General features: G+C 48.2%; 1 protein-coding gene across 1 annotated transcript; it reads right to left on the reverse strand.

Moving 5' to 3' along the window:
- Positions 1-7,119: 7,119 nt before the first annotated feature.
- On the reverse strand, positions 7,120-11,967 carry LOC311205334 (uncharacterized protein; the record flags this gene model as incomplete). The annotated part of the gene is made up of 3 exons (XM_084279722.1): positions 7,120-8,175; positions 8,262-8,309; positions 10,864-11,967. The coding sequence occupies 2 exons, from the start codon at positions 11,965-11,967 to the stop codon at positions 8,301-8,303; spliced, it is 1,113 nt and encodes a 370-aa protein (XP_084135848.1). The 3' UTR covers positions 7,120-8,175; positions 8,262-8,300.
- Between the last annotated feature and the right edge of the window lie 984 nt (positions 11,968-12,951).

Below are 12,951 nucleotides of genomic sequence, written 5' to 3' on the forward strand. Positions count from 1 at the left end.
ATATGTTTATCCATTCCTCTCCCTTATGATGGGGAGCAACTGAGATTACTTACACTTCTGTGCAATACATGGCCACAAGCAACTTGTGCTGCTCACAACGGTGCTGCAACAAGCTAAAAGTTTGCTTTCAATGGCTTGAGGACTTACCAAAACAACTGCCATGTCTTTAAATGCTTGCTGACAAAACCACAAAACATCTTAACGAAGTGGCAAATCACATTGTTCTCTACCTTATTTGTACTGAAAGATTCAATGCTATTTGTTTTCATTTGCATGCATCAGAATGTTTAAAAGAGAAAATGCATGTTTTAGGAAATACCAGCTACCACCCACTCTCCTCAAGCATTTGCAACTGCAGCTTATGTGTCATTATTTGTTGCACATTCCAGTTATACAATGAAAGTACTTTTTGGGTATTTTTTTTTTTATTTGCAAAAACTAAGGCAGAAGAAGAGTGATCTTTTAAGCTCCCTCCTTGAGCTGCATGGTTCTGTAACCGGAGCCATGAAGTGCCCTCATGCTTGGTGGGTCAGCATCACCTGTGTCCTGTCCTGGCGAGGGCTCCTTTTCCTGCTCATACCTTGGCCTTAAAAGCCCACACAGAGTAACAATGTGAACGGTTATTTTCTTGTACCAAAACTCCTGGAGATGCTCTGCCCATAGATCTGCTGCTGGCCAATACCACATTAAGCTGGGTAGCTGAATGTTGTTTTCCTAAATAGAAAAGCAAAGGACAGGTTGGATACCTTGAAGTCACATTTTTTGCCCATCGATACCACCAGATTTCCTGTGCTGCCCCTGGAAAACCTCCATGGTTCTGAGGATGTAAACCCCCAACAATCGCACCTAATGGCTTTGAGATTTCCCCTGTTATCCACCAGTATTTGATAACATCACATATCTGGCTTAGGACTGTTGGTGAAGGAGAAAGGAGAAGGAAAATGACATGGAAAGAAAGCAAAGGAAAAGCTTCTCCCAACCCACAGCACTGAGAAGGCTACTGCTTCAAGTCCCTTGTTACCTGCAGTCACACCATGTGCAGCAAGACACACACCTGCATCCCCTGAACAAAGGCACCCCCCCTCTGAACTGATCTTTATTTTACTCTCAAGATTCTGGAGCAGCTAACATTTGGAGTCCCAGCACCTCAGTTCAGTACTTGTATAAACTTCACCCCTCAGCTTTAAGGGGAAAAAAGATCTTTTCGCTTAGCACTGCAAGGATCTTTCTTAGGAGATGTGTATAGCAGGGGACCATCTGCGTGCACTGATGGCATTTCTTCCTTCCCAACACCAGCATGAATGATTTTTGATTGTTACAGGGTGAAAAACCCCACAAGTCCAGAAGAGACAAGGGAGGTATAGTGAAAGATAAGTGCAAGAACCCCCAAGTGCAGGGTAGAAAGTTCAGGCAGAGGAGCTCTTGGTCCTGTGCCATGCATTTCAAGGAGCAGTCTTGTCTCTGTTTATGCCAGGGAATGCACAGCCCATGTCCTCAGCCACCATGCTGCTGTGCAGCTCATCAACCAAGCGGCCCCACCAGCTAACTTACCAACACCCACACACCCAGCCCTTTAACTGCCTACGACTGCCTCTGCTGAACAAGCCACGCACAGTCACAGGCTGGGACATCACAGCCTCGTAACTTCATGTAACCTCATAGCAGTGTGCCCTGGTGGCTAAGAGAGCCAATGGGATCCTGGGGTGCATCCGGAGGAGTATAGCCAGCAGGTCGAAGGAGGTGATCCTCCCCCTCTAATCTGCCCTGGTCAGGCCCCACCTGGAGTATTGTGTCCAATTCTGGGATCCCTGGTATGAAAAGGACAGGGATCTCCTTGAGAGAGTCCACAGAAGGATTACGAAGATGATTAAGGGCCTGGAGCATCTCCCCTATGAGGAAAGGCTGAGTAAGTTGGGACTGGTCAGCCTTGAGAAGACTAAGGGGGGACCTAATTAAAGTTCATAATTATCTGAAGCAGGGGATGCAGGGGGAATCAGCCAGCCCCTTTTCAGTGGTCTGTGGGGACAGGACAAGGGGCAATGGCTGCAAGTTGGAGCACAGGAAGTTCTGCACCAACATGCAGAAGGACTTTTTCACAGTGAGGGTGACAGAGCCCTGGCACAGGCTGCCCAGGGGGGTTGTGGAGTCTCCTTCCCTGGAGATACTCAACACCCGTCTGGACGCCTATCTGTGCGACCTGTCCTAAGAAACCTGCTTTGGCAAGGGGGTTGGACCCGATGATCTCTTGAGGTCCCTTCCAACCCCTACAATTCTATGATTCTATGATTTTGGGGTGATGTAGGGCATTTATGGACACTTTGAACATCAGCAATAATGTGTGAAACCAGTGTAAGCCAAATTTCTGTTTGTAAACAGCCATTCCTGATTTCACATCATTAGGACTGCGATTTGAAGTGGCAAGTGGCATTTTCTGCGTCCGCTGCTGTAGGTGCAGAGGCAATGTTCACATCACGTGGTTCAGAACATAAAAGCCAGAAACTGAATGGGATCTGAGTTTTACACTTTGCACAGAATCAGAAAACAAAACCCAACAAATGAAGCTAAACTGAGGCTGATTTATGTGGAAAAGATTTTATGAATACAAATGTTTGCAATTAAAAAATTCAAAGAAAACAGATTTTGTTTGGATGTAAACATTTCCCTGCTGCCCTGGAAATACTAATACAGCAACACTGCGCTGAGACATTGGGAAGAAGAAAGCTTTCTTTAAAGTAAAGAAAGAGCAACCACCACCAAAAAAGGTAAAAGTACTTCTTGAAATATTTCAAATTTAGAAATACGCAAGATACTGTAAATGTGTTCTGCTTTTTAAATCCAAGCTGCCATTTAGATGATTGCCCAGTAAACAGCCAAACTGCAAAGATGCCAACCGGATTTTAGGAGGATTCCCAGAAGAAAAAAATAAACAAAAAATCCTCCTCAGCACCCCTCCCTCCCCCAAACTCCAACCCCAAATTTAAAAAAAAAATATATATTATATGTGTAATAATTTATGTGCTCTATGGGACTGGATGAGTGCACACTGAACTTCACAATAGGGCAGTAAGCCAACATGAATGCCATAACAAGAGGGGTAAAGTAAGATCTAGCTTTGTAAGTTCCCCAGCTGAATTTTCAGGGACATAATCTCTTTGTAGAAAGAACCACCTAAAGCACCCCAATAGCCACTGTCAATTGTTGCAGTCCCTGTTAAGCATACAACCTTAAGAACCACGCGATAACTTCACTAGGCAACACTTCCACAAACACCTAGGCTGTTAACACTGACTCACATCTCTCCTCCCTCAATGGCTACAACAGCCTTTGGGGCTTTGATTTTATCACAGGAGGGGACAGAAAGACCTACTGACTGCCAAGGCCACATGCTTTTCAAAACCACACAGGCCTTGCAGGCAGCCAGGGAGTCTCCCACTGAACTTCTTCAAGCCAATGGTGCCAGCTGGGCAGAACTACCTGTGCAGGGGTGAGAGGCTCTGTACATGCAGACAGCCTGGTCACATCCTGCCTGATCCCATGGCTCAGGAGACGCTTGCCACGTTCACCAGATTTTTACGAAGAAGAAAACAAGTCAGTGAGGTCATGGGAGAAAGAGGAAGATGGAAAAGCAGTGGTTTAAGCTTAACTTGGGAATTCACATTGAGTAACCGACAGGATCTCCTCAGAGCTCAGTAGTAGTAATTTTACTCGATGAAGGATGGGACAGGCTACCCCACGTGCCAAATGTTCTGCTGCCACCTTAGGCACACCATCCTACTCGTAAGGCCAATGAGTTTTAACAGTCTCAGTTTTTCAGATGCTCCAGTTCTCTTGAACCCAACTGTTGCATGGAGGTGGATGCTGGATGCACCAATGACTTGATTCTCTCTTTGCTGAAGCTCAACTCTGAACTCCCAAGCCATGTCAGCTTCCTCAAAGAGATACCTAATTTAGCTTAATCCATTTCCAAGTTGCAACACATTTTATGCTGTTAAGAGTCACACCACTTTCCTTTTAACTTGCTTTTTGTAATAACATTTATCAATCCAGGACATGAAAAAGCACATCTGTGGAAAGAAATCCTCTGTCTTCCTAGAAATTCCTAATAAGAAGCTTATTTGAAATTATTCCCCAAAATCTGTGCTACTTAGTTCTAGTCAATTGACAGAAAACTGTTTTTCCAAAAGATGCCAGTCCTCCCAGAGAAATCAATTCCCACACATTTTACAAAAGTATTCTCAACTGGAAATTCCATCAGTCTTGGCAGAAAGTTTTGCTGCAACTACGTACAAACGCTCAAGATTTTTTTCAGACAACCATGAGAAACGTCAGTGATGCTGAAAACCAGGCATGCCCCCCTGCTAAGCAACAGGGCTTCCAGAAATAGTGAAAACCAAACCCTGTGTGTCACTGATTTGTGCTGCAGATCACAGGAACTGAACCCGTAACAGATCCTGGTTCATTTCCACACTGAGCCTTTTGCTGACTCCGCAGTCCATCTCCAGGCATCGCTGGGTTCACAGGTTATCCTCAGTCTGCTTTCAGACAGCGGGCATCTTCAGCATCTCCATGCCACCTGCCATACCATGTAAGTGGCAGCAGTTTTAGCTTATAATCCCCAAAAGGAATCTACTCAAAAATCAGAGATGTAGAGAGGATATGCAGTTCGGCACCAACCTTCCAACACAGCCAGCACACTGACTCAGCAAAGACAAGACAACTTCAGAAGCTGTTAAGATTCACCTGGTGTCAATGACACAGACAAACCCACAGAGTTACCGACTGTTGGAAGTTGAATCCCATTCAGTTTGAGAGTTTTAACAAGAAATACACAAGGAAATGTCGTGCAGAAGCTTACAGGGGAAACACACATGCAATGATAAATGCCTGTGCCGGTGTTGGCTGGGACAGAGTTCGTTTTCTCCACATTAGCTGGTACGGGGCTCTGGTTTGGGTTTGTGCTGCAAACAGTGCTGGGGACAGAGGGGTGTTTCCATCACTGCTGAGCAGGGCTCACACAGAGCCAAGGCCTTTGCTGCTCCTCACCCACCCCACCAGGTGAGGAGGCTGGGGGTGCACAAGGAGTTGGGAGGGGACACAGCTGGGACAGCTGACCCCAGCTGACCCAAGGGATATCCTGTACCATATGATCAGCATATAAAACTGGGGGAAGAAGAAGGGAGGGGGCAATGTTTGGAGCAATAAATAGTGTTTGTCCTCCCAACTACCTGTTGTGAGTGCTGGAGCCCTGCCCTCCTGGGGACGGCTGAACTCCCACCTGCCCGTGGGCAGTGGGGAATGAATTCCTTGTCTTGCTTTGCTCATGCATGTGGCTTTTGCTTTCTCTATGAAACTATCTTCATCTCAGCCCAGGAGTCTTCCTGCTTTTACTTTTCTGATTCTCTTCCCCCACCCCAACAGGTAGGAGTGACCGAGTGGCTGTGCAGCACTTGTTTGCCATCTGGGGTTAAACCACAAGAGTCCCTTTTGGCACCCAAGAAGGACTGCCGTGGTTTAACCTGGCAAGCAGCAATACCAACCACAAGGCCATTCACTGACTTCCCCTGCTACTCAGCAGGACAGAGGATACACTGGGGATGGGGGGTGGGGGGGGAAGGTAAAACTCATGGGCTGAGGTAAGACAGTTTAATAGGACAAAAAAGAAAACCACAACAAGCTAAACAAGGGACGCACAGCACAACTGCTTGCCCCCTTGACTGATGCCCAAATAGTTCCTAAACCACAGCCACCATGGTCAGATACCCCCAATTTATATGTGCTGAGCATGACACCATATGGTATGGAATATCCCTAGGTGTAAACACTGCCTGGCAAAAACCAAAACACCAGCATTTCATCAACATTATTCTCACCCCAAATCCAGAACACAGCACTGTACCAGCTCCTAAGAAGAAAAGTAACTCTATCCCAGCCCAAAGCAGGACCACACCAAAGCACGGATGCACGAGTTCCGCAGTGAAGTTACTGACTGGCTCAAAGACAGAAGTAAGACCGTCTGTGAAGAGAAAAAAAAGCCTAAGGGGGAAATCCCACGTCTGAAAACCACTGGTAACAATGTGTAAAGCAAGTTTCTTTATGAAAGCAGGCAGCGTTTTTAAAGCAGCCACTGACACTAGAAAGCAGGGCTCTGCCCTGACCATTGTCTACAGCAGACACAGAAGACAGGGTGGTCCAACCCAGCACCAACCAGGAAACTGGGAGGTGACAGTACCAGGAAGGGCACCAGACTGAAGGAAGACTGGAGAGAGTAACAAACCCACCCAACAAATTCTTGGCAGGAAGGCTCAGTGAAGAACATTAGGAAGTGTTTCAGACTCCAGCTGTGTATGTTGCTCCCAAAGAGGACAATAAAAACAAAGCTGCTGCTGCTCTGAGTCAGGAGGTTAAGACCCACACTTGAGCAATTCATCAGTGGAACGGAGACCACCATCTGCTCATCCTTCCTTGCTCCACATACCCCCTTTCCCACGCCTCTCCCCAAACCTTGCCACTCTAACAGCACTTCCTCAGGAGATGCCTGCAGTGGTTTGTGTGGAGGAACGATGGTGAAGAGACGCAGCAAGTAACCGAGTCCTGATTTCTTAAGAAAACAGGACAAGGGAAAATAGCATAAATGATCCAGTAATTGAGCTTAAGTACCGTCTCCAAAGTGAAAGGTATTTCTGTAACTTGCATTTCCATCTGGAAAAGTGATCTATATTCTACTGTATTGAATTCATATCAGCACTCACTGGATCCTACCCTTTTGGAGACCAGTAAAATACTGGTATTCCTGTGCAGCTGCTCTTTCATTTTCAGACAGATGAAGGCCTGTCTGACAGACACCTATCATTGTCTCAAAAACTGGCAAAGATGAATAAGGTACAAAAATTAAGGTACAACAATTAAAGTTACAACATTATCCAGCCTATACACAAAATACTGAAAGCCAATTTCAAAGGCCAATTAGTTTTTTGCTAACAGTTAAGATTCAGTTGTGCTTTCATAACTGAAAACCAGAAATTCTGTAAAAGGCCAGGTGATGGGAAAAGTGATTACCAAAGGGAAATGGCAATGTAAGATTAAAGGAAGGGGGAAAAAAAAGGCTAAGGTTAATAACAGCATTTATATATAAAAAATTTATTTAGGTGAAGTCACAAACAGTTTAGTATCAATTTACAAACACTTGATGTTATGCATATTATTGAAACTACCAAGAAAGGTAAAGGAGAGCAGGTAACTGCAGCTTTTTTTCCTGAAACATACCCTTACCATCATGCGTGTTACTGGATCATAGTATTACCTTGATCATACTCCCTAGTATGCAAGGGAAAAGGAAAAGAAAACAGAATACTGAGATGTAGAATGATCAGACTATGAACCAGTGATTGTGATTTTCATGAACACTAGACTACTCAAGTCTAGCTCAGGATGCTCAGGATCTTAAGTATTCTATGAGCATTAAAAAACGAGTAATAATTTAGGTCAATTACTGTATTTGATCAAGAACTTGGTAATGCACAATCAGGCTGTGACTGACTTCTGATGACAGCAATGGAGAATGCACTTTTGAGAAGAACAGAGAGGTGAGATTCAGCCTCACAGAATAATTCTGCTGACAACCTGAGTTATATACCAACTGTATGATACTGTTTCAAGTCAAACACACATTTATGTTGCAGATACTTTCAATGAAATGGTAAAAGTAACAGCTGTAACAAGACAAGTTATGATTTATTTTCTTTTTAAACAAATATAGTACATAGGTTTTTGAAGTGTCCAGTTGTGATCTGCAAAGATCCAGGATTGCACACAAGTTTGCCCAAATGAGAAGGGTTAATCTGCACATCAAATTGGCTTATACTTTGAAAGTAGTATTTTAGGGCAGGGCTCTCCTCCAGGAGACTGTTCCTGACCTCATTCAACCAATGTTCAATTTATTCACCTTCCTGAATCTTTGCCCTCTTTGGATAGTCTGTGACAAGTGCTGCGCTGCAGGAATTCCTGTTTTCCAGCAAACTGGCTTGCTCTGCAGGTTTGTAGTCCATTGTTACAATTGCTGATTGGGTAAAATGAATTTCCTACGTCTTCTCTAGCACAGCTTGCAACGCAACAGAAGCAGAGGTAAAAGAATGCACTAGAATACCAGAGCTCCACTTAAACACCAACGGAGTCAGGCTGTTGGCACCAATAAGAAATTCTGTATTTAACAAATCTGCAAGTATTCGAAATCCAAAGTTAGTCAGTTTTATATATAAACTCACCCACTAAGTCTGATTGCCATCCCAACCGACCTTCTGTTTTCATGGAGTCTGGAAAAAAAAGAATGGAGAATTGCCTGAAGTTAATGCAAACATAAACCTGCACGAATCGATCTCAGCTACCCTACGTGGATGCCAATTACCGCACTCAAACGAAAACCAGGGTGTCTCACTTGGTCCTTTCTGCGTAAAGCAAAGCTACTGCTCTTCATCAGTGCTTTAAAAAGGACAGCTAGCCTCAAACACAACACTTTGTTCTCCCTGACTTTGTTTTTCCTGGTTAAACTTCTGTGGAACTGCAGAACCAGGGATGCCCTCACTAAATTAGCTGTAATTTAAGGAGCCTCCAACTGAAGCAGGAAATTAAATCCAGTCAGGCTGCCTAGTGCTATCCCTTGAAATCATGAAAACAAAATCAGTTCAAACAAACTATCTGGAAGAAAAGGTCTTTGTAAAACACCTCCTCTTCCCCTTGACAGCACGAATGTGGAAAAGCTTAGGTTCTGGCCAAAGCTCCCAAGTCTGTAAGAACATGTTCTCTTCTACTTCACTTCTCTAATTCTTTTGCCCAAACGTAAAGTCACATCTTCTTTCTCTGAAGTAGTTTTACACAACATAATTAGAGCTTGCAAGGAGCTGGGGGAGGGTGGGGGTGATGCATGCAGGAAACCCACAGCTCATCTTCGAGAGAGTAACGTTTCCTTTCTGCTGCCTGGCCAGTAATAAACTCATGGTGTACCCTAGGCTTCATCTACATCTAACCATTATTTCAATTAAGGACATTTTTCTCTTTTAAACAGCTCTAAGAGGTTACATGCTACCAATTAGAAACTGCTCTAATAATAGAAAGGTGGTTGAACCCACACTAGACAACTGCACTTTTACTTTTGCTTTCACTGTGCTGCTCAAGCACTGCTGTTTTTACAAACATTCCACTTCTGCTATTTTTTGAAGTTACTTAGATAAGATAAACGTGTTTTTCTCCACACAATTTCTAAGCAAAAGAAAACCCCAACACAAAACATCAATGCCACTGCTAAAAATCAACTGGGATATGTCCACGAAACCAAAGGGGATCGAGACCTCTGGTGCCTCAGCAGAGAACGGTGCAAAGCTCTGCACTGACACACCAGCTGCTGTGGAAGAAGTTACATGGTTAATGTGACAAACTGAAGATCCAGCCTTGCATGAGATGAAATCTATGACCCACTGCTCATCTGGTGCTGACATAAGATCCGTAGCAAAACAAGAACTGAGTCGTCGCGCTTGAGAACGGAGAAATCTAAACAGAGATGTCACAAAAAGTTGTGTAAATCTAAAGCATGAACCACAGAAAGGCTCAAAGGGCACAAAGCCTGCACTGGGAACTGCGCGTCTGCATGCCCGTGCAGTGGTTGCTCCCTTTCTTTGCCACACGCTGGCCCAAAGAAGACAGATCAACAGACAGACACCAAAGTCAGGACTTATGTGTGACACACCAAGCACTTGTAAATGCCTTGAAAAATGGTCCTCCCTGTCCAGGGCAGGCTAACAGTGTCAAACTATTTAGCGATTCCTCCGTGCTGGCAATCCCCTGGAAGCACAGCATCTGACAAACGAGCAAAAGCCCTTCAAGAACACAGAGGTTTTTCCTAAGGTCCTTAAAAATTGGTTAGAAATAAATAGAGCCAATGTAATAGAATCTCCCTACTGTCATTCAGCTGGTGTGAAACTCAAATGTTTAGTGTTCAGCCCTTTCTGTGCTGGGGATCTGACAGACTACGGCCACTGGTGTGAGAAGCAGCACAGCCCCTAATACAAGCAGGCAGCCCTTTGCAGCCACGGAGCTCGCTGTCACAGCTTGCGCAGTGCAGAGGGCAGATCTGCCCCTGTAAATCAGGGATTATACCAATTCAGTCACCCTCTGTGCCTAAACTGAAACCAAAACCTTAATGTACAGAATCTTCCCTACTTCGTATAATCACACCCACAAAACAGGCTGGTACCTGTGGACTAAATCTACCCAAGTCACTAATCAGGTTAAATCTCCAAATCACAGTGAATTTGCAAGCAGTGGCCATTCATGTTGAAGTTTATCTTTATTCACATCCATTTTTCTGGCCTCCCACATAGCCTGCCACTACCACATGCCCCCATAGTAACAGGAGCCTGTACTCTGTCTTACTTATGGATAACCATGCTGCTGAGAAAGTTACCATTTTCTTAAAAAGTCAGAGGAAAAAAGAAACAGACACACCTTTCTTCTAATGTCTTAAGGAAAATGCAATTATATACCACAGGAGGGAATTTGGGGGGAGGGTCCTCATTTCTGGTGTCCAAAGCAATAAATGACACAAACAATTATTCGCTGGGAGTATGCTTTTCTCTCCAGCAATGCCCACACCTCCTACAGTTGTCAGCTGGACTCCCACATGGCTCCATGCCTCACCAGCTAATGCCACAGCCCTACTGTTAGCATGCGTAAGAGTGAGCGCCATGACACGGGAGCTGCTGACTGACTCCAAGGCGCCCCAACTGCACCCTTCTCCCCTTCCCCTCCAAGGGGGCACCGTGCCCGGCCAGGTTCGTGGGGAAGCGCGCCGCCACAGCCGCCAGTCCATCACACCTGGGTTTTCTCCTCCTGCTTGGGGCTCTGGGACGGTGGTGGTGGTGGTGGTGGTGGCGGCGGCGGCAGCGGGGCCGGCGTGGCCTGCGTCTCGCCCTCAGCACGCGGCTGCCTGCTGACAAGCGACTTGAGGGGTGCCATCCACTTCATCCAGAGGTCCAGGTCGACATCACCCCAGGGCAGGGTGGGGTCCTTGGCAGCCCGCCGCCGAAAGTCCTCGTCGTAGCTCATCCACGAAGTGCCCCCGTACGTGGCGTGCAGCTTGCGGATGGTGTCCAGGTACTTGAACATGGCTCCGCAGCGCGCCGGGTGCTTCTCACACAGCACGCTGGCGTACACCAGGAAGGCCGAGACCCACTGGTCCAGCGTGTCCCCCGGGCGTGGGCCGTGCTCGGGGGCCAGCTCTGTGTGGAGCAAGGAAAAGAGGTCAATGAACTCCCCCCGCCAGATCCGCTCCTTGGTGGCCTTGGCCAGCTGGTAGCCCAGCGGCCGCCGCAGCCCCACATAAGGGGTTGCCGCTGCCTCCGCCGCCGCCTCGCCCTGCCCCGCCGCCGCCGCCGTCGCCGCCGGGCCCCCGGCCGCGCCGCTCGCCGCCGCAGCCGCCGCCGCCTCGGCGCAGGGGCTGGCGGCCGCCGCCGCCGCCCCCAGCGCGGCCTGCCGCTCCAGCCAGCGCGGGTTCACGTAGACGGTCCGCAGGCGCGGCGCGGCCCCCGCCGCCGCAGCCGCCCGCGCCGAACCCTCGGCGCCGGGCTGGAGGCGCAGCACGGCCACGGCGGCCGGCGCGCCGGCGGGCAGGTCGCTGCCTTCCCGCCGCGGGGCCGGCTGGGCCGCCGCCGGCACCTGGAGCAGCGAGGGCGCCGCCCAGGGCGGGGAGCCGCCCCTAGGCCCGGCCGCCGCCGCCAGCGCCTCTAGGCCCGGGAGGCCGAGCCGCGAGCCGGGCGCCACCGCGCCGAGCACCCATCGGGTCTCGGCGATCCCGCAGCGGTCCCGGGGGCTCCGCGACCTCCCCTCCTCCCGGCGCCCGGCGAGGGCCGTCCCCAACGTTAGGGGGGCCGCGGTTCCGGCCCGGCGCCGACGGCGGCTCCGCCGCCTCCCACGTGGCATCGGCGCGGCGGCTGCGGGCCGGGCGCACGGCGAGGGGCGGGGGCTACGGCCGGGCGGGGCGGGGCCAGGCCTGCCTCCCCGCCCACCGCGGCGCTGCGGCCCTGGCCCCGGCCCCGAGTGGCGTGGGCCGGGCGGGAGGCCGCTGGCGTGCCCGGGCGGGCAGTCCCTGGGATGCTGCGGAGCTTGGTGCTTGCGTACTGGGCTCGGGGCGTACAACTCACATACCCTCTCTAAGTACACACGTGTGTATATATATATATACACCCGTGTAGTGTGTTTCTATATACACTACATATACACCACATGTATGAGGCGATATCTACAGTTATATATATGTACTGTGCATACATATACACACTGCACATATCTATCTATGTCCATGACCACAGCAGGTGTACACTAGCAGTCACTTGTGATTATTACTGCCCTGGTACAGCAGCAGTTTGGAGGAGTTATAGAGAGGTGGGCAATGGTCTCTTCAGCCAGGTGACAGGAGACAGGACAAGGGGAAATGGCACAAAGCTGCACCAGGGCAGGGTCAGATTAGATGTTAGGAAAACATTCGTCACTGGAAGAGTTGTTGGAGCCTGGAACAGGCTGCCCAGGGAGGTGGTTGAGTCACCATCCCTGGATGTGTTTAAAAAAAGGGTAGGTCAGGTACTTAGGGATATGGTTTAGCATAGGACGGGAACAGTTGGACTCAATGATCTTAAAGGTCTTTTCCAACCTTGTGATTCTGTGATTCTGTAATGACATTCCATCACATTTCCCCTTCAGTATAAACAAGCATCTTTTCTCTATAGAAAACGGTGTTTTGGGTTTGTTTTGTTGTTTGTTGGTAGTTTTATGGTGGTGGGTGGGGTGTTTTTTTTTTTTTGAAGGGTGCTCTGACACAGATTCAGCTGTCCTACCTAAGAACTGAGCAGCCAGCCTGGGCAAACACTTGCCTCAGAGCATCTCAGCAACTGACACGCAGAATCCCAC

The sequence above is a fragment of the Gallinula chloropus genome, assembly GCF_964237585.1.
Source record: "Gallinula chloropus genome assembly, chromosome: 1".
Classification (NCBI taxonomy): Eukaryota; Metazoa; Chordata; class Aves; order Gruiformes; family Rallidae; genus Gallinula; species Gallinula chloropus.